Source organism: Silurus aristotelis, assembly GCF_946808225.1.
Source record: "Silurus aristotelis genome assembly, chromosome: 6".
In the NCBI taxonomy this organism is placed as follows: Eukaryota; Metazoa; Chordata; class Actinopteri; order Siluriformes; family Siluridae; genus Silurus; species Silurus aristotelis.
In genome coordinates this window covers 32,804,794-32,829,557 of record NC_139579.1, presented here as the reverse complement: position 1 = coordinate 32,829,557, position 24,764 = coordinate 32,804,794, and the positions used below count along the sequence as shown (strand labels likewise).

The 24,764-nt window shown below is 39.9% G+C and overlaps 1 protein-coding gene across 2 annotated transcripts in view; it reads right to left on the bottom strand.

Moving 5' to 3' along the window:
* Window positions 1-24,764, bottom strand: part of grid1a (glutamate receptor, ionotropic, delta 1a) — a 278,456-nt gene that overhangs the window by 8,112 nt on the left and 245,580 nt on the right. Inside the window, exons 9-15 of one of the 2 annotated variants that reach the window (XM_083544591.1) lie at window positions 23,287-23,388; window positions 16,573-16,770; window positions 15,353-15,677; window positions 15,104-15,242; window positions 11,545-11,740; window positions 1,999-2,165; window positions 987-1,209 (exon numbers count right to left, since the gene is read on the bottom strand). In XM_083544591.1, the coding sequence (XP_083400717.1) occupies window positions 987-1,209; window positions 1,999-2,165; window positions 11,545-11,740; window positions 15,104-15,242; window positions 15,353-15,677; window positions 16,573-16,770; window positions 23,287-23,388 (1,350 nt within the window). The remainder of the gene's footprint in view (window positions 1-986; window positions 1,210-1,998; window positions 2,166-11,544; window positions 11,741-15,103; window positions 15,243-15,352; window positions 15,678-16,572; window positions 16,771-23,286; window positions 23,389-24,764) is intronic. The other variant, XM_083544592.1, reaches the window with a different exon arrangement.

Sequence of the window (24,764 nt, the reverse complement as noted above, 5' to 3'; positions counted from 1 at the left end):
AAATTCATGTGGACTTTCTTGAGTTTTCGGGTATGCTGTCCCCTATGAACATCTGTTCATACATTTCGTTCTGGTCATTCAAAACCTTTGAACATCTGAATTTTTTTTTATGTATGCTCCCCACTAAACATCTACAGTTGGTGTTTCTTGTGTATGCTGTCCATTAGACATCTGGAGTTCTTTGTGTATACTGTCCTTTAAACATCTGGACTATCTTGTGTATACTATCCATTGAACATCTGATCATGATTTCCAATTCCAGCACCACCAAGCTGCCTCTGTTGATCCCTTGAGCAAGGCCCTCAACCCTCAACGTCTCAGCTGTATACAATGCTAAAATGTAAGTCGCTCTGGATAACGGTGTCTACTGAATGCAATAAATGGGAATATAAATGGACTTTCTTGTGTAAACTGCCCATTGAACATGCAGCCTTTTTTGTGTATGCTGGCCACTGAACATCTGGATTTGGGTTTCTTGTGCTGATGGTCCATCAATTAAACATCTGGACTTTCTAAGGTATTTTACTCATTGAACATCTTGGCATATTTGTGAGCACTGCTCATTAAACATCTGGACTTTCTTGTGTACACTACATATTAAACATCTGGACTTTCTTGTTCACACTGCAAATCATACATCTGAAAGCTCAGTGATTTTAGTCAAATTCGGCTTTGCCCTTTCTTTACCAGGTCTAAATATTAATAATAACTGAGGATCTTAAAATGACCTGATTTTTAGTTTAAAAAGTTAAAATGCTCATTTATATTTGTTTAAAACGTTTTCAGTGGCAGATGGAAAGAATAAAACAGTGTGGTTTAGTCTCCGTGTGTAGATAATAAGCCTCTCAGGACTCTCAGAACAGTGGAGGTGTAAACAGTGACACACTGCTCTGCTGCATTACAGCCAAGTGTTGTTTTCTTCTCAAATGTCACTGTGTGTGTGTGTGTGTGTGTGTGTGTGTGTGTGTGTGTGTGTGTGTGTTTACCTGCGTATGTGTTCTGCATGGCGTATGTGTGTACCAGCTCTCCAGCGCCCCCACCAGGCCGGATACAAACAGCCCAAAAGCAAGTAAACAGAAAACCCCTGAGAGGGCGTGCAGAGTTAAAGCTCGACTCTCCGAGCGGCGCTCGTTAATACAGCGGCCTTTATGTGGCCACCACTTCTGCTTTAACACATCCACATCACCACGCTGCTGCAGCTCAAGGATCCTACAAACACACATCCCCACACACACAAACACACAAAACGTGATAATGAACTATAGTGTTATTGACTGTTACAGTCATATAATTATGTTTATGAGATCTGACATACTATTCCTTCATTACTGAAAACATTTACTGTTCAATATCACAAGAGACAGAAAGACTGAGAGAGAGAGAGAGAGAGAGAGAGAGAGAGAGAGAGAGAGAGAGAGAGAGAGAGAGAGAGATGACAAAAAAAAGACACAAAGAAAGAGAGAAACAGAGAGTGATGAGTAAAAAACTGAGGAAGATAAAGAGAGAAAAACAGATAGACATGAGACGGATGACTGGCAGAGAAATATAACTGTTTAATAAAGATAAAGCAGATGGACTAGCCGTCTAAAAGAGGGACTGGCACACACACACACACACACACACACACACACACACACACACACACACACACACACACACACACACACACACACACACACACACACACACAGACAGACAGACAGACAGACAGACAGACAGATGACTGGCAGAGAAATATAACTGTTAGAGAGAAAGCTAAGAGACTGTCAAAGAGAGACAGATATATATATATGGACAGACAAAGGGAGACAGACACATCTACAGACAGATCAAATTTGAGAACGAGACAGACACAGACAGACATGCAGACAGAAAAACAGACATGCAGATGTCTCAGACAGCTGAGAGGATATCTAAGTAAGAAATACATTACTGAGAGAAAAAGACATGGACAGTTAGACAGATAGACAGAGGTAGAGAGAGAGGGATGAGACAGACGTGTGTGAGAGGATGTCTCGGTGAGGGCTGCCGTGCTGAAGGCCGATGCCGTAGCCTTTGGTATTTTGTGGATCTGCTGTAGCAGTGAGAGAACACTCATCATCCATCAGGGCAGCGTACTCCAACACGGCCATGTCCCACAGGAACACGTACGCCTCCTGCTTTACCTACACACACACACACACACACACACACACACACACACACACACACACACACACACACACACACACACACACACACACACATACACACACATACACACACACACACACAAAATTGGGGAAAGGAGATGTCAGTCTATTGTCATTCATCAGCACATTCTACTTTGTCTCTTCTTTCTCCATCTTCTTCTCCTTCTGCTACTACTTCTTCTTCTCCTCCTTCTTCTTCTTTTTTATTTCTCTCTCTCTCTCTCTCTCTCTCTCTCTCTCTCTCTCTCTCTCTCTCTCTCTCTCTCTCTCTTTCTCTCACTGAGTCTTCTCTGACCACACTGTGATCACTTTTCCTGAGGATCAGGGTTGCCAAATCCCACAAAACCAACCCAATAAAACCTCTTCCTAGGCAGTGCTAATCAAAAACCCAAAACGCAGTACTTAAAAAGATCTGTCAGGCCATAAAAGTTTTACTGGCGTACAGTGCAGGATTTCATCTAATCATGTTTCAGCAAGAACACAAGAGTGGGCTGATGCTATAAATATAGCAGTTTAGATCAACGTTTGATTCAACATGCTCCAAACAAATTATACGACATTTTAAATCCAAACAGCCAGATCATTACTGCGTAATGAGCTGCAATGTTATGTTTCATTTATCACATGGGAGGTTTCGAAGAGAAAACCCAGTAAAATATTCCTGATCGTTTTATTTTTCCTCCCACCAGCCACAACATAAAACCTGATGACTAATAATGTCTACTTCCTCCTTGTGCCACCAAAACAGTGTCCTGAACTACACAAGAACGCTGAGGGTATGTTGGTATCTGGCACTAAGACGTTTGCAGGAGATCCTTTAAGCACTCTAATTTGTGAGGTGGGTTCTCTATGGATCAGACTTGGTGTATGATCAGCTGGATTGAACTCTTCATCAAGTTCCTCAAACTGTTTTTGTACAGTGTGTTGCAGTGTAGATGTGCAGAGAGCTGTCACCATCAAGGTGTAAAACCGCAGGTGGTCTGAATCAATGCTTAGGTAGATAATACGGTTCATTAAAATAACATCAATATGAACGCAAGGACCAAAGGTTTCCCAGTAGAACATCACCCTGAGCGTCACACTGCCTTGATCAACTGTCATGATACCTCAGAGCAGGCCACCTTCTTCTCCTGCTTCATTGTCCATTTCTGGTGTCCATTGTAGGAGCTTTGGGTGGTGTGATATCTGTATCTGTTCTGCCTCCTTTTCAACATATCCAGCTCGAACTCGAGCATTTTGTACTACAGGAGTTCTTCAAATGGGATCGAGTCAGAAGGAACCATGGGATATTATTAGGGAACATTGGGAGCTCGTGACTCCGCTGTAACTACCTATTGATAGGCCGTGTATTTCACCCCAGGCCTTTAGTGGTGTCCTGCCAGAATCATTCCACCTCTTAATCCCATCATTATGATGCCACGTCTGTAGAAACCATCAGTATAATAGAGAAGTGCAGTAGATCAGAGCTGCATCACACACAGGATTTCATCCAGTCAGAATGAACATCATCACTAAAGCAACAAAGACAATGATCACAATTCAACACGTCTCCTTTCACTGGTCGCTAAATATCAAATTGGTAAACAGTTTAATTCTTCAAAGCAACAGCTTCAAGCAACATGGAGTTTTTGATAAAAAAAAAAGCCCACAGGTGCTGCTCCTCCAGACTTTAGAGCAGATATAATTGACCCCGGAGATACACGATGTGCCGCCAAAATCTGATTAGGTACAAACTCCAATGTATACAGACACTTGGTGGTGCTGCTCTTTGAAACAATGCATCCGAGAGAAACGCAAGAGATACCACCACACCACACAAGACCTGCTGATTTGGAGACGCTCAGACGAAGTAGTCCAGATATCACACCATTGGACCTTGATCATGGCCGACCCTGTGCTCTGACTCTGCACTCTGACCCCAGATTCTGAACAAGCTGGGATATGAAGAACAGATTTCACTGTGCTGTAATGTATATGTGACAAATAAAGTCTATTCTATTCATTTCCACATTTTCCCAGAGGTGGTTTGATGTTTGTCGCGCTAATCTCGTCATCAGGTTTTCCGCTCCTGGTAGGAGAAGTCATGTTGTAATTCTATAGGACGGAAAAAAATATGATCTCAAGATCCATTAATCTGTCGGTAAACTAACCGTAAATCATAGAATACAGACTACGGAATATAGGAATCTTTTAGGATTTTCAAAATGTGTCTTAAAAATGGCCAAAATCACACTTTCAAACCAGCGCTCGATATTTGGGTTGTTTTTAATATCGTATATATATTTTACACAATGCTGCTTTATGTGCTACAGCTGGTCAGTTCTCTCAGCGATCACCAGACATTTTCCTTCCTGATTAACCCACTTGTTCTGACCGACTTGTTCTCTTGAACTTTTCCTTTTATTCTCTCTGCCAGGTGGAACTAAATATTAACGATCCTGAGTGTTAACGTTTGTTCTGAACTGCTGATGTGAGAACGACTTACCTCGCTTCATTAATTGTCTGTTACACCACGGCGTTATCGGATTCAAGATTCTGATTGATCAGAAGGTGTGGATTTCCCCCCTCTGACAGGTTCTAGATGAATGACCTGTTCACAGGGACTCGCATGGTGGATACACCAAATTAAAAAAGATCATAAAACGTGTCTTTAAGGAGATGTTTATGTAACATGGCAGGAGTCTCCAGCGTCTTCAGGCAATGACGATATTCAACATGACCAGCTGTCTTATTAATGTGAAGGCATTAAAACAAAAGAGACAATACTAAAATATCACTGGAGAATTGCTAAGATATACGATGTATAATGGGAATGTGCGAGGGACAGCGCCAGCTATAGGCAGAGCAGAAAACTGCCTCAGGCCGGGATGCGGTGTTTTTAGGGGAAGGAGGCTGGGGGACCTCTAAATGTCTAGAACCAGACCCGCTCTGTACATTTTATTTGTTTTTTGATTCGCAATAGAAAAACAAAATGTGAAATACGATGCGAATTACAATAATCTTTCATTCCTTTTTATGATTTAATATCGAAAGCAGGAAAAGGAGAAAATGTTTCTTATTGTTTCTGATCACACAGAAACAGAAAATGACTTATTTATATATCAGTACAAAATATGATAAATTTCCTGTGCAAGTGCACTAAATTTCCAATCTATTATCCAAACCCAACTGAAGGGAATTTCATTGGTCCTCTTTTCTCAGGAAGAAATGTCCACTCTGGCGCTATTGCACAAATGATAGTTAATATGATATTACATACAGTATTACAATAATAACATATTGAAAGATCACAATATAGTAGAACATTGGGTGGAGTCAGGGCAGGGCAGGATGGGGTGGGCCAGGGCATGGCAGGGCAGGATTAGGTGTGGCTGGGAACAACTTATGGGGGGGTTTAGGGTTATTCAGAGTTGTTCTGCAAGTGTATGAAGATATAAGTACAGAAAAGCACATAGTGATCCATATGAACTTCTCAGGGCAAAGACAGTATGTTGGATGAAGCCCCTGATGGGTATATAATGTTCCAAATGAGGCGTAAATATTTCATATTTTTTTGAAGCAAAAAGTAAATTATTCCATCGTTTTAGCACGGATCGTAACGGCACACCTGTAACTATTTCAGATACTGATAAGAGCTGAAGAACATGCCGGGGACTTAATTACGTGTCACACTGTATGTAGCAAGTATTTGCTGAAAATGATTTTAAATTGATTTCTAAATTAGTGTGTGTTTCAGACGGACTGTAATGGCACATGCACGGTGTCAGTTTCCCCTCTGATAGGCTCATGCCACCTTTTCTAATTAGCAAAACATTTTTGGAAGGACACGGACCTTTCAAAGCAACAGCATATGAGATATATGTGTTGTCGCTTTAGGAGACAAAATATCCTCTAAAACGCCGTGTTCCTGAGCTTCTGCATGTTGCCCTGGTGATCATTTAATAACAGTTCACAGCAATTATTATTGCAAAGAGCAGGAAAAAAGAAAAGATGTAAACCCCCTCTGATCCAGACTTACTGAGAGCAGACTTCAGTGGCTGCTGAAATATTGCTCTCTGTACACGGAATAAAAAAAAGGACAAGAACAAGAGCAAACAATAGACAGGCTGAGGTGTTTCCTGAGTTCCTCGCTGAAAAGATTACGCTCGGGTTTAATTTCAGGGTTAGAGAGAAATAATCAGCGGCGGCGTGGAATAATGTCGTTTAGTAACTGTTGCCCAAATCAAATCACAAGAATAACAGCTAGCGCATGCTAATGTTGTCGTTTCCTGCCTTCCAGCCTATAAGCGTACAGCACATGGTTCCAAATTTAACATGCACCAACAAACCAACACACACAAACACATTGCAGGGTAAATCGCATTCTTGCAAATTTGTTCGGCCATCACGGCGTCATTCCTGACTCCGCCCAGAGAGGGCACACTACCTGATTTTATTACTCAGCTATTAATCTCCACAACAATATCAATGTATTAAGGAGAGTGTAAAACAGACCAAGGGTCTTCATGAAGGTTGCAAAACTCCATGAAGATCAAGTGAAGTCCATTGGTGCACAAAAGTTTAATACAGAGGTGTAAAGACTTGAACTTGAGTAAAAGTATAGATGCTTTACTGCAAAACTGATTCCATTACAAGTCAACATTCACCAATTCCAATACGACGGTTGCGAAATTCTTATCTGAATTGAACAGTAATTAAGTATTTGACTCGTATTGAACGTAGACTCATAGATTCACTCGTCCTCAACACCAAAACACGATAGTGAAACCCCAAAACAGCTGATTTGTGAGGTTTCATTTGCTCAAATACAAATCAAATTGTACACCTCAATTCTGCATTAACCATCAACACAACATCCTCTTCAACGATAAATTACATTGTCTAATAAAAGGGTACAGTCCCTGGTGGTCTAGTGGTTAGAAGGCGGCGCTCTCACTGCTGCAGCCCGGGTTCGATCCCCGGTCAGGGAACCAACCCCAGCCGCTCTTAGGGCCGGTCCCAAGCCCGGATAAATAGGGAGGGTTGCTTTAGGAAGGGCATAAAAACGTGCCAAATCAAACATGCGGAGGATCCACTGTGGCGCCCCCTAACGGGAGAAGCCGAAAGAAAGTAGTAATAAAAGTGCCAGTACCAGTTACCAGTGGTGTACAAAGTACACAAACCATGTAGTCAAGTTAAAGTAGGGATTCACTCAGTAAAATATCATTCAGTAAAAGATAAATTGCTTCTTTAAACTTTCACAAGTAAAATGTTTTTACCTTCAAATGTACTTAAGTATCCAGAGTAGTGATTTATTATAACTATAATGTTCCTATTATCATTTTTATCACAAGATTCTTCACTTAATCACCCCAGTTTATGTGTAAAGACTCGAATGTGACTCTCAGCACACTGATCTATTAATAGAATGATATTAATGACTCAAACACTGATTAATTTCTATTACAGTGATCATGAACACAAAACCTTCTTTTCTACTACTTCAAATAATCACACAAATAAATCCACGTGTGTGGTGGTGAGTTCGAGTCTGGAGTTTCTTCATCATTGATTCCTCTCTAAATGTTCTGCTTGATGTTGAACTGATGCTGAACTGTATGTTGGTGATCAGTAGATGCACCGAGTGCCGATCAGAACACGTGTAAAACAGAGCGTGTGCTCGATCCTGATTGGTGACTCGCTGCGTGTTTCACCAGTTTTTATTCTCATTAATAAAAAGGAACGACTAATTGAAAAATGTACAAAGTAAGATATTTGAAATGGAGTGAAGTTAAAGTAAAAGTCTGTCCAAATGTAAATACTTTAGTAAAGTTGACGTTTATTAAAAGCTACTTAGGTACATTAACAAATTACATTTAATTTATTAAAGTCCACTGCTGACATACAAACACTTTACACCAGTGAAATAGATTACTACTCGGTATTCTATTACTCAATCATGTCTCCACTCAGAAACAAAAAAAGTCAAAAGCAAGAATAAAACAGAAATGAACAATCAATAACTGAATTTCATGGGTAAGGTTCATCCCAACTCCTAACCCATGAGATAACCTATGGAAGTGCGGACCTGCATCGGGCCATTACTATTAAAGGGTCAAAGCAGAAAACTGAACGATTCTCATATCTACTGAGAACAGATATTCATGAATGAGGAGTGAGGCTTGTTATGAACAGCAGGACTGTTTTTTATTCAAAATCATTCCCTCTCCCACAGACACTCAACCAAATTCTGCTGTGTCCTTTTGCAAACTATTGACCAGTTCCACCTGTTCCCACAGAGGCACTGATCGATAGCACCTGCTCCTGGAGAAATTTAAACAAATACTAACCCTTCTTGCAGAAGGTTTGACCAATACCACCCACTACAGAAGAACATTTTGGTTGCCTCCTTGACCAGTACTAATTTTTTATAAAATTTTTGACTAATATCATCCTTCAGAACATTTTTATTTATGGCATTCAGGACTGATCAACTTATTCAGCGCAGTTAAGGGGCCATTTTCTAGGGGAACAGCAGTGGCAGCTTGGTGGTGTTGGAATTTGAACTCTCAACCTTCTGATCCAAAATCTAATGCCTTAACCAAAGAGCTCCACCCATCATTTGCCAAATCCTGTCTAATCCTGCAGACATTCGAACAATACTGCCTGCTTCTGCAAAAATAATTGATTAATACCATTCTCTTTAATTCTCTGCAGAAAGTTTGACCGATATCACCTGGACCCAGAGAAATACTGACCAATAACGCTTGCTCCCACAAAAAGACTGATCAATACCAAAGTCTAACCAATACCACTTGCTCCCAGAGAACTTTGGACCAAAACCAAGGTTTGATCAATATCGCCTGCTCCTACAGAAGGTCTGACCAATACCCCTCATTCGCACAGAATATATTGTCCAATACCATTTGCTTATGCAGAATGTTGGACAAATGCCACATGCTACATCTAAAAGGATTGGCCAATACCATTGCTTCTGCAGAAAGCCTGACTAATGTCACATGACCTTTTAAAGATGCAACCAATGGCACTGGTTATGAACCTAAATCCTTCCAACTCTCTGATATCAACCACCTAATTAAGAAACCTGCCCTTCACCCTGTCAGCTGTCCAACTACAGCCCAATATCAAACCTCCCATTTATATCCAAAATTTTAGAAAAGGTTGAAGCACAGCAGTTCTGCTCACATCTACTGAGGAATAACATTTGTGAAATGTATCAGTCAGGATTTCGGCTTTAAGTGGTAAATGACCATCGACCTCAGTGCAGCTTTTGACACCATTGATCATAATCTCCTGCTTGCTGGACTGGAGAATGTTGTTGGAATAAAGGGAACAGCTCTCTCCTGGCTCAGGTCTTATTTGACTGATCGCTATCAGTTTGTTGATGTAAATGGTGAGTTCTCCACACTCTCTGAGGTAAATTTTGGTGTTCTGCAAGGATCTGTCTTAGGCCCACTGCTTTTCTCTTTATATCTGCTGCCTCTGGGTGAAATTATACATTAACATGGTATTCGCTTCCATTGCTATGCTGATGACACACAGCTGTATATTTCAGCAAAGCCAGATGAGAGAGATCAGCTTAACAATGTTGAGGAGTGTGTAAAGGACATTAGACAGTGGATGCTTGATACATTTTTTTACTAGGTTCTTTTACTAGGACCACATGCATCTAGAAGCAAACTTTCCGATTCCGTAGAATCTCCGCATGGTGTTTCTGTCTCAGTGTGTACAGCAGTACATTTATCTTTATAGCATTTAGCAGACCCCCGTCTCCAGAGTGAAGTACAAAAGTGCTTTGAGTCTCTTTCAATGAATAAATCTACACTGGTACACTAGATTACAAACTTAAGATAAATCAGCCTACAACTCTGTTGAGAGGATTTAATTTTTTTATTTTTATAAAAGACAAAGCAAACCTAAAAAAGCAGTGTGATTATTGACTCGAGTCTTTCCTTTGAGGCTCACGTGAATAATATTACCAGGATCTCTTTCTTTCACTTTAGAAATATTGCTAAAATAAGAAATCTGATGTTATAGGAAGTAGAAAAAATAGTTCATGCTTTTGTACATCGAGATTTACTCTCTGGGTGTTGGAGTAAGTGCATAAATAAGCTTCAGTTAGTTCAGAATGCAGCAGCAAGTGTCTGAGATTTATATGACCACATCGCCCCTGTTTTAATCATCTACACTGCTCCCAACCCAATTAAATCTCGCATTGATTATAAATACTGCTACTGACATATAAAGCACTTAACACTCTCACGCCGCAGTATCTGATTGAACTATTGTACCAGTATAATCCTTCACACATACTTAGATCAAAAGGTGCAGGTTATTTGTTGGTACCTCAAATAATAAAGATTACAGCAGGGGGCAGATGTTTCTCCTATAAACTCCTCAGTTATGGAACAACCTTCCAATCAGTGTTCGGGACTCAGACACAGTCTCAGTGTTCAAGTCGATGCTGAAAGCATTCATTTAGTCGAGCATTTTGTCAGTAGGACTTCCTTAGGTCTTAGATCTTCCTTTTCCGGAGCCCCAACTTACACCCTCATCACACTGTATAGTGTTGTTAAACACTTTTGTTTGGTTGCAGTTGTAAAGATTAAAGTAAAAAATACAAATAAGAAAAAATAAATAAATATACACATTAAGGTATATATTAGGTGAAAATATATTTGTAGCAACAGTAAAAAACAGATAGCAGAAAAGTCGAAGGTTTCTTTTCTAACGAAAGTTATAGCACATGTAACTAATTACATGCACATGTGCACATGCATCTGACTACATGTTAACATACTCTTCATAAATATTTGACCAAATCCACCGCAAAAAAAATACATTATGCACCAATAGTACAATGTGATGTGTCTTACATTTCAGGTTACTGAATTTGTATTTGGGGTTCCTCCAGGTTCTCTGGTTTTCTTTCACCTGCCAAAACTGTACTAATGGGTGGACTTGCCGTGCCAGCAAATTGGCCTTATGTGTAAATGAGTGTGTACATGGTGTCCTGCTAAGAACTGGCATCACATCCAGGGTGTATTCCTGCCTCGTGTATCCAGGACATGCTGCAGATTCATTGCCAGCAGCTGAACTATGAGAAATCACTTTAATGAAGATTGTCTATCTGTTTTTAAGGTGTCGCTTTTTTCAATCATTAAATAACCCACTAATGCAGAGAGAGAGAATTCTTTGCCATGGTGTTTTCTTCGGCACTGAGGGGTTTTCACCCTGCCATAATTGGAGTAAAGAAACCTTATATAAACTAAAGTACTGGCTTTAACACTAGAATTAAGGGCATCGTCACTCCTTTATCATAGAGTGTAACTAAACTTTTCATCTGCATTACCTTTCTTATTCCTTCAGCCGGAGAGTGCACACAGTTTTCCTGTCCTTGATGTTTGTTGATGGTCCTCCACAGCTCAGAGAATGTGCTGTCCTGCTCCAGTGGGTTCGTTCCCTTCATCTTGAAATATTCAAACACTGCTGAGTCTCTCACTGTGCCGTAATTAACGCCTGACTGCTGTGCCAGATCCTGCAGAGACCTACACACACACACACGCGGAAAAGAAGAGTGTTACAGACGTGGATGGCTTTCTCATTGCTTCATTAGATAAGCAGGCGTGAGTCCCCGGAGAATTGTAGATGAAGTGAACACTATGACATACATGTCAGAAAAACAATTAACAGCGTAAGTGTTTTCTTGAAGTCGTTGAAGTCTGATGTGCATCAATGGTGTTAATTTAACTCTGCATTAATGAGAATGGCTCAGATAATTGGATTTGTTAATCGAGTGCGTGAGAGATGCGTCTGAAGTCAGCGCTGATCGGAATAACAATAACCAACCGGTCAAAGCCATTAATTGAACATCATGGTCCATTGTCAATATACCAAGGTCTTCAGGAAGGAAAAAGAAAGTCGTTGGTAGTTTTATACCTGCATCTAAAGTACATCACCCAGTCTTCAGTACATCAGCACCATGGACAGAGGTGGCTAGTTTAGCCCAACCTTTACACATGACTTCAGCAAATGTCTACTTCTGTGCTTCACAGCCTCCATGATCAGGTTTCAATCCATAATTTTACACTGGTTCGTCCTGATCTCCTTCCCAATATCCTCTATGATCACCTTCTGTTCTCCTCACTGATCTCTTACAGTCTCTGTCTATTGTTGCTGATCTACGCCACCAGCTCTTCCTGATCTCCCCCAGGATGACCATTTGATCTTGTCCACATTATTCAACTATTCCCTTAATTAATATCCTCCACAATGTCAGCTTCATGTCTTCAAAAATCTCCATCTGCTCCCCACCCAATGTCTTCCTTGATCTCCTACTGATCTCCTCTTTGATCGACACCTAATCCTTTCTACATTTGTCACCTATTTTCCAGGTAGATTAACTCCAGAACTGCCAGCTGATGTCTCCCAAAATCTCTATCTGATTTCAAACGTAAATTTAACCTGATTTTTGAAAATCTCTTCCATGATTCTTGCTTTCTCCTTAAGTTTTGGTCTTCTCCATGACAAGTTTGAAATGGATTTTTCTCTTGATGAGTTTCGATACACACTGCACTCTGCTCTCAAAGTTCTGCCTTCGATACTATAAGTCATGCCATATTTAAAACTGTTAGACTTACACACTCAGCACTTGGCTTGTTGTCACTAGGAGACATTTTGTTACATTTGGTAAACACAAATCTGCTGCTGCTGCAGTTTCTCACTGTGTTCTTTTGGGATCAGTTGCTACTGTCCTGGGGTCACATTATCCAACACAACACTGGTATTTTTCACTGCTGTGTAGATCATCCAAAACATCCACATTAGCACAGCTCCTATAACATGTAATATCCCCACTGGGAATTTACTAAAATACCTATTTTAATTGTTTACCTTCATTATGTCCTTCCTCGTGCTTTCTATTTTCTTCCTTTGATCTCATCGTTGCTTATAGAATTGATTTTCCAAAAATCCTCTCCAATCTCTTCCATAAGCTTTAATGGATCACCACCTTGATCTTCTTCATTATCTTCTCCTGACCTTATCCATGATTTACATTCTAATCATCTCTATTATGTTCTCTTCTGACTTCCTTTTTTTGTCTCCTCAAGATTTTAAATGAATCACCTCCAGATCTGCTCAATGATCTCCTTCCTGATCATCTCTCACTTTTCCTGTCCTTATATTCTCCATGATCTTATCCCAACATCACCAAATCACTGCTGGATCGTTGCTTCCCTCTGATTTCCTTTCTGATCATCTTGTCTGTAAACTTTTCTCAGACTTCCCCATATTTTGATTATTCGGTTCTCTGGAAGCAATTCAAAATTGGTGCAAAAATTTAGTGTTGGTCTAGTAATAAGACAGTTTGGGAATTTGGAGGAAAAGCATATTGCATAAGCACCATTAGTGAAGGGTTATACTGTACAGAGGAAACCAAACTAGATTAAATGGCTGAACATAAAATCAGTGTGTCAGATCTAGAGGTGGACTGACAGTGGATTTTACCGACACTGATAGCTTGATTGTATCGTAATTCAAGTCAAGAAGCTTTTATTGTCATTTCAACCATATATATTTGACGCAGTACACAGTGAAATGAAACAATGTTCCTCCTGAACCTTGGTGCTACATACAACAACAATCACAGAAAACACAGGGCTGAGAACTAGTAAGTGTCCATGCCACATAAAATGCATCGTATGAAACCTGGTGAAAACAGTGCAAAGACAATACAAGAGAGTGTAAGACAAATACACAAAACACAAAACAGCGGCGCCAGAAAACTTGTTGTATATTAAACACTGCGGTGTGTAAAAGAGAGAAGTGAACATTGTAATTAATAAAAATGTAGCAATAACAGCAATCCAAAAAAAGATGTGCAAAAACGCCATGTAAACAACGGCATGTACTTCTTAGCGATAACTGATTAAACAACCGATAGTTTTTAAAATAGATACTGGATATAAATATTGCTGGATGTAAAACAGATCCAAAATTTACTACCAAAACCCCTCCCCCCAAAAAAAACCCAGTAGTGAATCATGAAAATGTGCTAATTAAAATAAATATGAATATATTATTAATAATAATGGGGTTTCTGCATGTTTTACAAAGTAAAATGTAAGACTTTATAAGACCTTTAAGAATAAAAAGTACGATCTGTATAACAACACATATATTGTTAGCAAATGGCCTTAACCCTTAATAATTTTATTTTATTTGTATTAAATTTAATAACTAATTATAATATAATAAATATAAATATAACTTGAACTTTCTCATAGCTGGAAAAAAAAACCAGTTTTACGTCTGTGGTACAATCCAAGAGAAATTCATACCAATAACAGAAAGCTGATTGGCTGTTGTGTGTTGGTCTCATTTGTAGTTGAAACATATCGAAAAAATTTTGAAACAGTGCAAATAAAGAACTACAAAAAAACATTCTAAAGTTCTAAAGTGCTGCAGGAGCATTTAAATGAGCATTAGAGGAAGCAGTAAATTAAGACCTGTTTTAAATTATTTACAACCTAAAACAGCAAATGTAAGACTTTTTAAGGCCTAAAATTTAAGCCTTTTTTTTTTTTTTTTTTTTTTTTTTTTTTTTTTTTTTTTACTTTTTAAGACTCCACAGAACCCCTGATTATAATATAGTAAATATTGAGAAAAATAAAAGACATGCATTTAAAATTAAACAAAAAGGAACACTTCAAACAAATAAAGAGCTGCATCTAAAACAATAGAAAAAAACAGCACATGGTGTCAGTAATTCGCCTCTAGAGGCCACTCTCTTACTGCATAACGCTACCTGGAAAAACTATTGGAATTGATTTTTACTGATAGTTCCAACAATCTACCATCGGTGCCGATTAATCGGCAAAACCGATTCGAGTCGGGAAAGTGAGTCTTACTTGACTGTGTTGTCCAATCTGTGTGAAGTGAGGTACACTGTGAGATTAGCTGTGTAAGATGAACACACGATGAGTGTGAAGAGCCACCAGCTTCCCAATGCGATTCTCACTGATACTGAAGCAACCATTGACTCCACACCTGAAGCACACAAACATACTACAATTATACTAACTTTTAGTTCTATGTACTATAGGACAAATGGTCAAATGGTACATCAAATCTTACAAGAAATGTCGTTATTGTGTTACCTTGTTGTGTGAAGGCTCCATAAACGATCCACACTGTGTTCAGTAAGTTGGTGTTGGCAGCGTTGGCTGTGGCAGCGTTCTGGCGTGAACAGACCGACTGAACACGGCGCAGGATAAAAATCATCACTCCCACCACGGGCACGGCGGCACAGAGACACACCCACACTGAGAGGTCAAAGGGCGCGAGAAGGGAAAAGATTGACAGTTTCTCCACAGACTTGCTCATTAAAATCCCTACAGAGTAATCCAGGTAGCGCTTGGTGAAGTCGACCACGCCCTCGCGCTCTGGAGTGATGGTGATTGCTGAAATCGCCAGGTCTGCCCTCTGCATGACACACAATATTACACATCAATAAACAGAAATAGTGAGAGAACAGCTGGTTTAGAGAAGCTCAGACGCAACAATGCAACAAACACCTATGCATACACTTATAAGGCATAACATGATGACCACCTGCCTAATAATGTGTTGGTCCCCTTTTGCTGCTAAAAAGGGGTTTTGCTGCTTTGAACATTAACTTCTACAGCAGTTTGAGCTACAGGAGCTTGTCTGTTGGATCGGACCACACGGACCAGCTTTTGCTCCCCACGTTCATCAATAATCCTCGTCCCCCACGACCCTGTTGCCGGTTCACCACTGTTCCTTCCTTGGAGCACTTTTGATAGATTCTGACCACTGCAGACCAGGAACATCCCACAAGAGCTGCAGTTTTGGAGATGCCCTGACCCAGACGTCTAGACTTTACAATTTGTCAAACTCGCTCAAATCCTTACACTCGCCCACTTTTCCTGCTTCTAACATCAACTTTGAGGACAAAATGTTCACCTGCTGCCTAATAAATAAATCCACCCACTAACAGGTGCCATGATGAAGATCATCAGTGTTCTTCACTTCACCACTCAGAATTATTTTACTTCATAATGTTATGCCTGATTGGTGTATGTATAACATTGCTTTGTGCTTCTGAACAGGCCACGCCCACAAGCTTCAACTGTAATTGCCCACAAGAGGCAAAAACTACAATTACCACAAGTGACTTGCCACAGTTCAGAATGAACATTGATCTACACTAATGTACTCTGATGTAGTTCACTAATTAGTGCACTTGATTCTTTAATGTGAGGTTCTACAGAGAACCAAAACTAAAACATTGAAACTTGAGTATTGTCCTGCTTTAAATAAACATGTTGGTGATTGCTGATTGGTCATTCACGATTGCCTTGTTAGTGAGTTCCCCGATCAGTCCGTCCCAGGAGCCATTGAGTTGTGGAGAGCCGTATTTTCCATCTGCAACCTGATAGATCTCATATTTAAAGCCAAGCATTTTGGCCAAGGCATCCAACATGTCGATGGAGAACCCTTTATAACGCTTCGGTTGTCCAAGTGTGCTCTCGGCTGCCATCACAAAGGGTTCCTCCTGAAACACACCACAAAACGACACTTTGGTACTCCATTCACACAGACAGCTCGGCTAACGCTGTTATTAGCGTTGCTAGCGCTCCAATTAGCACAGGTTGACAGGAATGATTTAGACAACTGATAAAACTTAACAGGCAGCAACTGAGCTGAGATCTTCTATTATATAATGAGATTCCAAGTTATCTATTAACTTCACCATGCTGGAGAAAACACAGGCTTATTAAAATGGAAATAGAGCTTTTAAAAGTAAAGTAACAAATACAAAATTAAAGAGAGAATGTTTGCAGAGCTAAAACACACACACACACACACACACACACACACACACACACACACACACACACACACACACACACACACACACACACACACAAATACTGCAACAGCAATGAGTGTGCAAATTTTGCACTTATTTACTGCAGTTGGGGTTTTTAAAAGTTGTAAAGAAAAGATACCAATGATGCCCTGGTTTCCTGAAGCAGACCAGAGAAGCTTAGCTGATCAGGAAAACCCCATAAATGAGGTCTGGCTGCACAGTGGTGGAACCTAAACTGTTTATAGTTTAAACTTGTCACATCATGACAACTTTGGCTCAGGCTCCATGATAACAGATATCTTGCAGAAGGTAATTTTGTTCAGCCAAAGATCTGGGCTTAAACTGACTAATGGCCTTACAGAAAGCAGGTCATTACAGAATGGCTTACAGGTGAACTAGGGCTGGATGAATTTCTAGTAATCAGGTCGTTCACTGTATCAGTCTAATCTGATATCCAATCATTTTTTTCAATTATACTGTATATAATTTATTATACAGTATATCCCACAACAGGGGTCCCCAAACTACGGCCCTCAGGCCGAATATGGCCCGCCTCCACATTAAGAACAGCCCTCTGAACAGTGCCAGGGACATATTTTGAATGTGTAATTGCAAATATGTGTTTTACTCACACCTGTATTTGGTAATAAATGTTGGATTTCAACCTAAAATTTCCCTTTAGTTATTAATAGCGGTTGAGGCATTGATTTTCTTGCTTCTGTTTGGCACCTGACACTACGTGCTGTTCATTTATACACGAGACTGCATGCTGCACGGAGAGTGCTACATCTAATATTTATAATTTATTAATTACATAATTCTATTTATTAATACGTATATCCATATTTATTTCCTTTAGCACATTTTCAATTACCAATGATTATGAAAAAATGCTATAATGCAGTAATAATGCTGTTTTAATAGGCGATACACAGAATCTCTTGAAAAGTGACGCTCATTTGTCTGTACAGTGCAGAACAAAATAATAAACTAATCCAGCATTAGGAGGCAAAATAAATACTTTTGAAATTATAATAAAATCTACACAATTATACTGGTGTCACTGGTGGTCTGTTGTCCCCATTAAAGAAAGAAAAAAAAATATGTGGCCCTTAAAGAAACAAAGAAACGTTTTCCGACCCCTGCGCTAGTTTTTCCTCATATCTATATATCATCTGTATATACAGTGTGTATAACTTTTGTACAGGTGTTAATACATTGTACATTTTTATAATCCCACATTCTCTACATATATTGTAGAGAGGTTGAGAGTTTGAGGTTCAGGTTGAGGTTGAAAACACATCATCATAACAGTAAGATTCAAGAATGGCCTGGGTGAAGGTTGAAGAAAACTGGTTCAAGAGAAAATCCTGCAGTAAAAAGTAAAGGAAAAAGCTCATAAACCAGTCCATAATATCCTGCCAGATCCAAACATTTTATTATGCTAGGAAAAAAATCACTAGCTGCCATCTGGGGCTGAAGAGGGTCATTTAGAATCCTCCCTCACAGCCTCTGGGAGTTAGCATTATGCTATTGATGGCTATTTTATACACAATTGACAGTCGGAGTAACGTGTGTTAGTATGAATAGAATCACTCTTGTGTGAGAGTTTTGAATCTCGACATGACCTTATGAATTATAAGAACATTAGCAAACATTGTGGGGGGTGGGGGGATGGGGAATTGGGAGCTCATTGGTTAAGAGTTGCTCATCAGAAGGTCAGAAGTTCAAACCTCAGTACCTCCAAGCTGCCACTCTTGGGCCCTAGAGAGAGGCCCTTAACCCTTTGTGCTTCAGGAGTGCTGTTTCATGGCTGACCCTGTGCTCTGACTCCAACTAATAACATCTTTTGGATATGCAAAAAAGAATTTCACTGTCCTGTAATGTACATGCAACAGTAAAAAGCAACTTTTTCCCCTTTATAAACTTGCCCTCATGCCTTTAAGTTCAAAAGCCACAATGTTTACAGATCAGTATATTTTTTTTAATCTGGCATAAACCTCTGATCTCCTGAAGCTGAATATCCCACAGGATGAAACAGGTCTAATGTTGGAAAATCAACTGCAGCTCAGTTAATTAACGTTAGAAACAGAAGTAAAAGAAGTAGGATATCATTACTAATTGATATCTTCAGGGATGAAGGTGACCACAAGCTGAACCCACACTTTTTTGAGCAAAAACAAGAAAACATCCTACAAACAGTACATGCTGTGAATTAATTATCTACTGAAGCAGACGTGGGGACGGGAGGTCTCCTGAGCCCGGCAAGAAAAACAATAGGTGGCAGATGTAAAATATGACTCTGTAAGATTCAGCAAAAAAAAACACACAAGTACAAAAGAAACTTATTGACCCAAAGGATAAACCTTAGACTCCATGAGGGGCCAAATAACAGGGTCAGGAATTCATCAACAAAGTGAAATCAAAACATTGTTATAAATAGCAGAAGATCATCTCATGATTGAACAGACATTCTCAGATGTAAATCCCATAGCGATATCCAGGCACTGAAATAACTCGTATTAAACTCTATCATTTAGCAATTAACAACACAAAACTGTACACACAGAGTGTTGATGGAAACCAAACAGCATGTGGGCACATGGAAGCTGAATTATTAAGATGTTGGATTTTGGACTTCTGAGCAGAAAATTGCGAGCTCAAATCCCAGCATCACTAAGTTGCCACTGCTGGGCCTTTGACCAAGACCCTCAACCTCAATCTGCTCAGTAGTACAAATAGGATAATTGTAAGTCAATCTAAATAATGAATAATGACATCTGCCAAACGCTAGGAGAACGTTTTCCCTGCTGTCCAGTTAATCATTTAATTATGTTAAATCCGGAGTTGCAAACAAAATCCTATTCATGTCCAATCAATCCAGAAGTCTGTCAATGGCGTCTACGAACATCATTCATGTTGCTTCAATCCAATCAGAAACAAACTGTAATTTATATCAACAGTCGACTACAATCAGTGCAGGACAGTTAAGCAGTGGATGTAATTTGTTACTGCACTTAAGTAGTTTTTCCGTGTGTTTGTACTTCACTGAAGTATTTCCATTCGCGGAGACTTTCAGTGTGACTTCACTACATTTCCAAATCAAATATTTGACTTTTTTACTCAACTACATCAAACTTATAGACACTAAACCGATAAACCTTTATAACCCTCTTTTATAGAACTTTATAACCTCTTTATGTGTGCAAAGCTGCTTCAAGACAACGTGCAGTGTTAAAAGCACCCTACAAATAAACAGCAGTTGAATTGAATTGAATGCTCCATCTAATTTGGGCACAAATCCATCTCGACCATTTTCCCAAATATCTTCTGAACCACTTTACTTACAGTCGTTTTCAGGCGAGCTGAATGTTTCTTCAAAGAAAGTCACTAATAGATGTTCCTTAATCTGATGTTTGCTTCAATGCACTGCCTCTCTTCACTGTTTAAGGAGATGAAAGTGGCAAGTTTGGTGTTTCTCTTCACAATCCCTCACTCCCCCGACCTGCGGTGTGACCTCGAACCAGAGGTGTGCAGCAAAACGAGGACTTTAATAATAAGTAGAAAGCAGATATTATAGATCCTCTGGTGCCTCTACTGAGCCTGAAGCAAATTCACTTGCAATAGGTGAGATAAGAGCAAAGAACTGTTTCACCATCACCCTTTAAATGACCTTCTCTGGCGCCTCAGGTTTAAATCTCAGTGACCCCTTCGGAATCTCTACATGATTGTGACCATGCTGGATCTCCAAAATGCTGCTAATGTCCTTTTAGGTTTAAGCAGAACTGTTTTAGAAACGATCTTCATACTGCTGCACAGTCCAGATGGCTTTCACAAAGGCAGACAGATTGACATGAGCTGGTCTCTGGTCTTCTTCATCTAAACATGCTTACACCAAATGCGTTCTTGTGCCAGACACAGTTTAGTTGAATTCTATTTTATTTATAGATCATTGTCCTAAAGCAGCGATACAGAAATATACAAATGATAAAAATATTTGTTAAATTCATACATTTCTCCTTAATTAGCAAGTCAGAAGTGATGGTGTTGAAGGAAAACCTCCCTGAGATGATTTGAGGAACAAACCTTCAGTGGAACCAGACCCAAAAGGGAACTCATTGTCATCTGTGTGATGTCAGTTACTGACACTGTGAGCCCTTATTAAAAAAACATCTGTAACTGTGTACTTTACTGTCAAACAGGAACTAATGAGTTTTTATTAATATGAGCAGCAGATTTCTGAATTCATTAAAGCTTTAACATGAAGTCTTTTTTTAGGTTACGTCTACACTAAACCGGATACATTTCACAACTGTGTCTTTTCGTCTGAAATTGTTTTTAATTGTTTCCCAGAATGATTGCTTATGTCCCTGTACTGCACGTGAGTAAAACGTTAAGAAAATCTGACTTGCGTCATTTCCGCCTCGAGCATATTTACTTTCCCGGCTGTTTGAAAAGTGGCGGCGACGTCTAGGGAAGGCAGTCACATGACAAAAAATGCCTCATCGTTTTCTGCGACGGGAAAAAGACATTTTCAAATGAATCCACTTTGGAGAACGTTTTCAAAAAAATGTGTTTTGTTGACTGAAAACCAGTGGTGGACGAAGTACACAAACCATGAACAGTAGTTGAGTTAAAGTAGAGCTACACTCAGTGACATTACTTCTGTAAAAGAAAATAGAAAACTTTAATAAAGTACAAAATGAATATGATTTATTACGTCTATAATGTTCCTATTACAGACGATGGACTTTGAATCTTTGAAAATTTGAATCTGAATGCCATAAGTTCGAATCACAGCCACAACAAGCTGCCACTTCTGGGCCCCTGAGCAAGGCCCTTAACCTCATGGCTGCTCAGTTGTATGAATAAGATGAATGTAAGTTGCTTTAGAACTGTATGTATGAACTGTATGTTGGTGATCAGTAGAAGCACTGAGCATCAATCAAAACACGTGTAAAACAGGGCGTGTGCTCGACCCTGATTGGTGACTCGCTGCGTGTTTGACCACTTTTTTATCCTCGTAAATAATAACTGATTTCTCAAAACGTAATAAAAAGTAGGAGATTTGACTTTGAAATGTAGTGAAGTAAACTTTTTTTCAGCTTCTCCCATTAGGGGGCGCCACAGCGGATCATCTGCATGTTTGATTTGAAACATGTTTTTATGCTGGATGCCCTTCCTAACGCAACCCTCCCCATTAATCTGGGCTTGGGACCGGCACTGAGTGGCTGGGGTGGGTTCCCTGACCGGGGATCGAACCTGGGCCACAGCGGTGAGAGCGCCGCATCCTAACCACTAGACCACCAGGGGGCCTTTTGAAATGTATTGAAGTAACAGTAGAAATCTCCTGTAATGGAAATACTGCAGTAAAGTACAGAGATGAAAGAAAAGCTACTTAAATACAGTAACAAATTGCATTTCCTTAATTACTGTGCATCACTGCTGAAAATGACGGCCGTGGCCTTAGTTGGAATTCACTTGTTTAATTGTTCACTGATGATGACTTAATTACAAACTTCTTCATGGCAAATGTATAAATGTTTGTAGGAAGTTGCACCTCATACGTATGTAAGTTCCACAAGCGATGTTACACCTCTGGGTTGTCCTGACGTCTCATTCTAGTTAAAAGGAAGAGAGCTGAGTGTTTCGATGGCAGAACACCTGTTTAAACTTTTGTGATCTTTGTGTAACTCTATTTGTGTTGTCTCTACATGCTGATAAATGTGTCATCACTGCTCCTGCAGGTTGGTCAGTATACGGAGAACATCCGCTTTGTGTCCCTGTCATGACGTGTCATTTTTCAAGCCGGCTCCAAGGTTTCTCTGAGCAGTGCGCCAAATTCTTCAGCTTGCTGCTCGGAAAACTTTAATTTATCACAGAGCCGAGACGATGAAGTGAAAGGAAAGACAACACACCAGCAGCTGTTTAACTTCAGCTCGGTCCTGAGAAATGAGACCGCTGATTTATTACCCCTATGAATTATCGCCAAACAAACGATCCAGATGCTAGATGTTCACTTAATATGAAACTGTGTTTATGAATCGGTTAATCACTTAGAGGTTCGCTTCTAGGGGATATCACACACACACACACACACACACACACACACACACACACACACACACACACACACACACACACACACACACACACAGTTCTACACAATATTGTTTAATAGAGTGTTAAATTGCATACCAGTAATGTAGCAACTCTCAGCAAAACCCCTTGCATCCCGCTGTCCACTTTACTCTCCTTCAAACTTCCGTTCATGCCACGGAGGGAGTCCCATACTGCTAACTGCAAGATGAGAGTGCGAAAGAGAGAGAAAGAGAGAGAGAGAGAGAGAGAGAGAGAGAGAGAGAGAGAGAGAGAGAGAGAGAGAGAGAGAGAGAGAGAGAGAAAAAGAGAAAGAGACAGCTCATAAGATAAAATGTCAACATGACTATCCCAAACATCAGCGCTACAAAAACAAATGTCAGAGTGAATTAAAGCTGCATGAATTTTCATATCAGGTTTGTGGAAGGATAAACTAATCTCAGTTTATCACAGCACAGACGTTAATATTCCACACGTCAGCATTACTGAGAATAAAGGATTTTTTTGTGAATGGGAATTGAGTAGAACAGCGACCCCCCCCCCCCCCATTTTACATTTTACACTGCCTGACCTAAAACATTAACACAGTATTTCATTGGACCCCATCAAACCGTGTGCTCCCTCATCAACTGAAATGTATAATATCCACTGTAATCTCTTCATCCTGCAATAAACTTTACTCCAGGCTTCTCACCAACTTCTCCAGCACATCCCGAAAAATTCTCATTGGTGTTAAGAGCTGGACTCAGTGGTGGCAATGGTCATGAAAATTATGTCTCATGCTCCCTGGACCATTTATTCACAATTCGAGCCCAATGAATCCAGGCAGGTTTTTTTGGGAAAAAAATCCTGGTCATTCAGTATATATAAGTAGTCAGTTGACCTCATTTTTTGGGCACATAATGTTGCTGAACCCAGACGAGATCATAGAAGCAACCTCAGATCATAACACTGCCCCCACAGGTTTGTATGAGAAAGTCAGGCAGTAGGCAGGTAGGCTATACAAATAAAGTGGTAGCTCAGCGGTTGAGGTGTTGGACTTCTGATCACCTCCATCTCTCACCACCACTAAACTTCCACTGCTTGACCCTTGAACAAGGCTCTTAACCCTGAACTGCTCAGCTGTATAAATAATTGTAAGTCGCTCTGGATAAGGGCAATACTGAAGACCATCTTGTCCAGAACCAGAGGAGATGGAAAGCTCCTCAGTGCATCAGTTAGGGTCTAGTAAGTTGTTGCAGCTGAAAACTCATCACTGCAGTTATTATTCAATCGAAGGCTCTGCATTAAAATTCAGGTGGTGACTTTTTTGGCCAGACGTTCTACATTATAGGGGTTATTTAAATATTAAAAATAGCAATAATAGATCATCTGGAGAAACATATTCCACACCATAGCGTATGAAAGCCACTATAGACTCAATTGCTCAGCTGAAATGATGGAATTCAAAGCAGCATGAGTGGCGTGAACTGCACGTACTGTAGCAGCAGGTCAATGTTAAGCGCAATTGTGAGGACTTTTATGTACAGAGGAAAAAAAACCCCTCAAAAACTGCTACAATGGATCAGAGCTGCAAT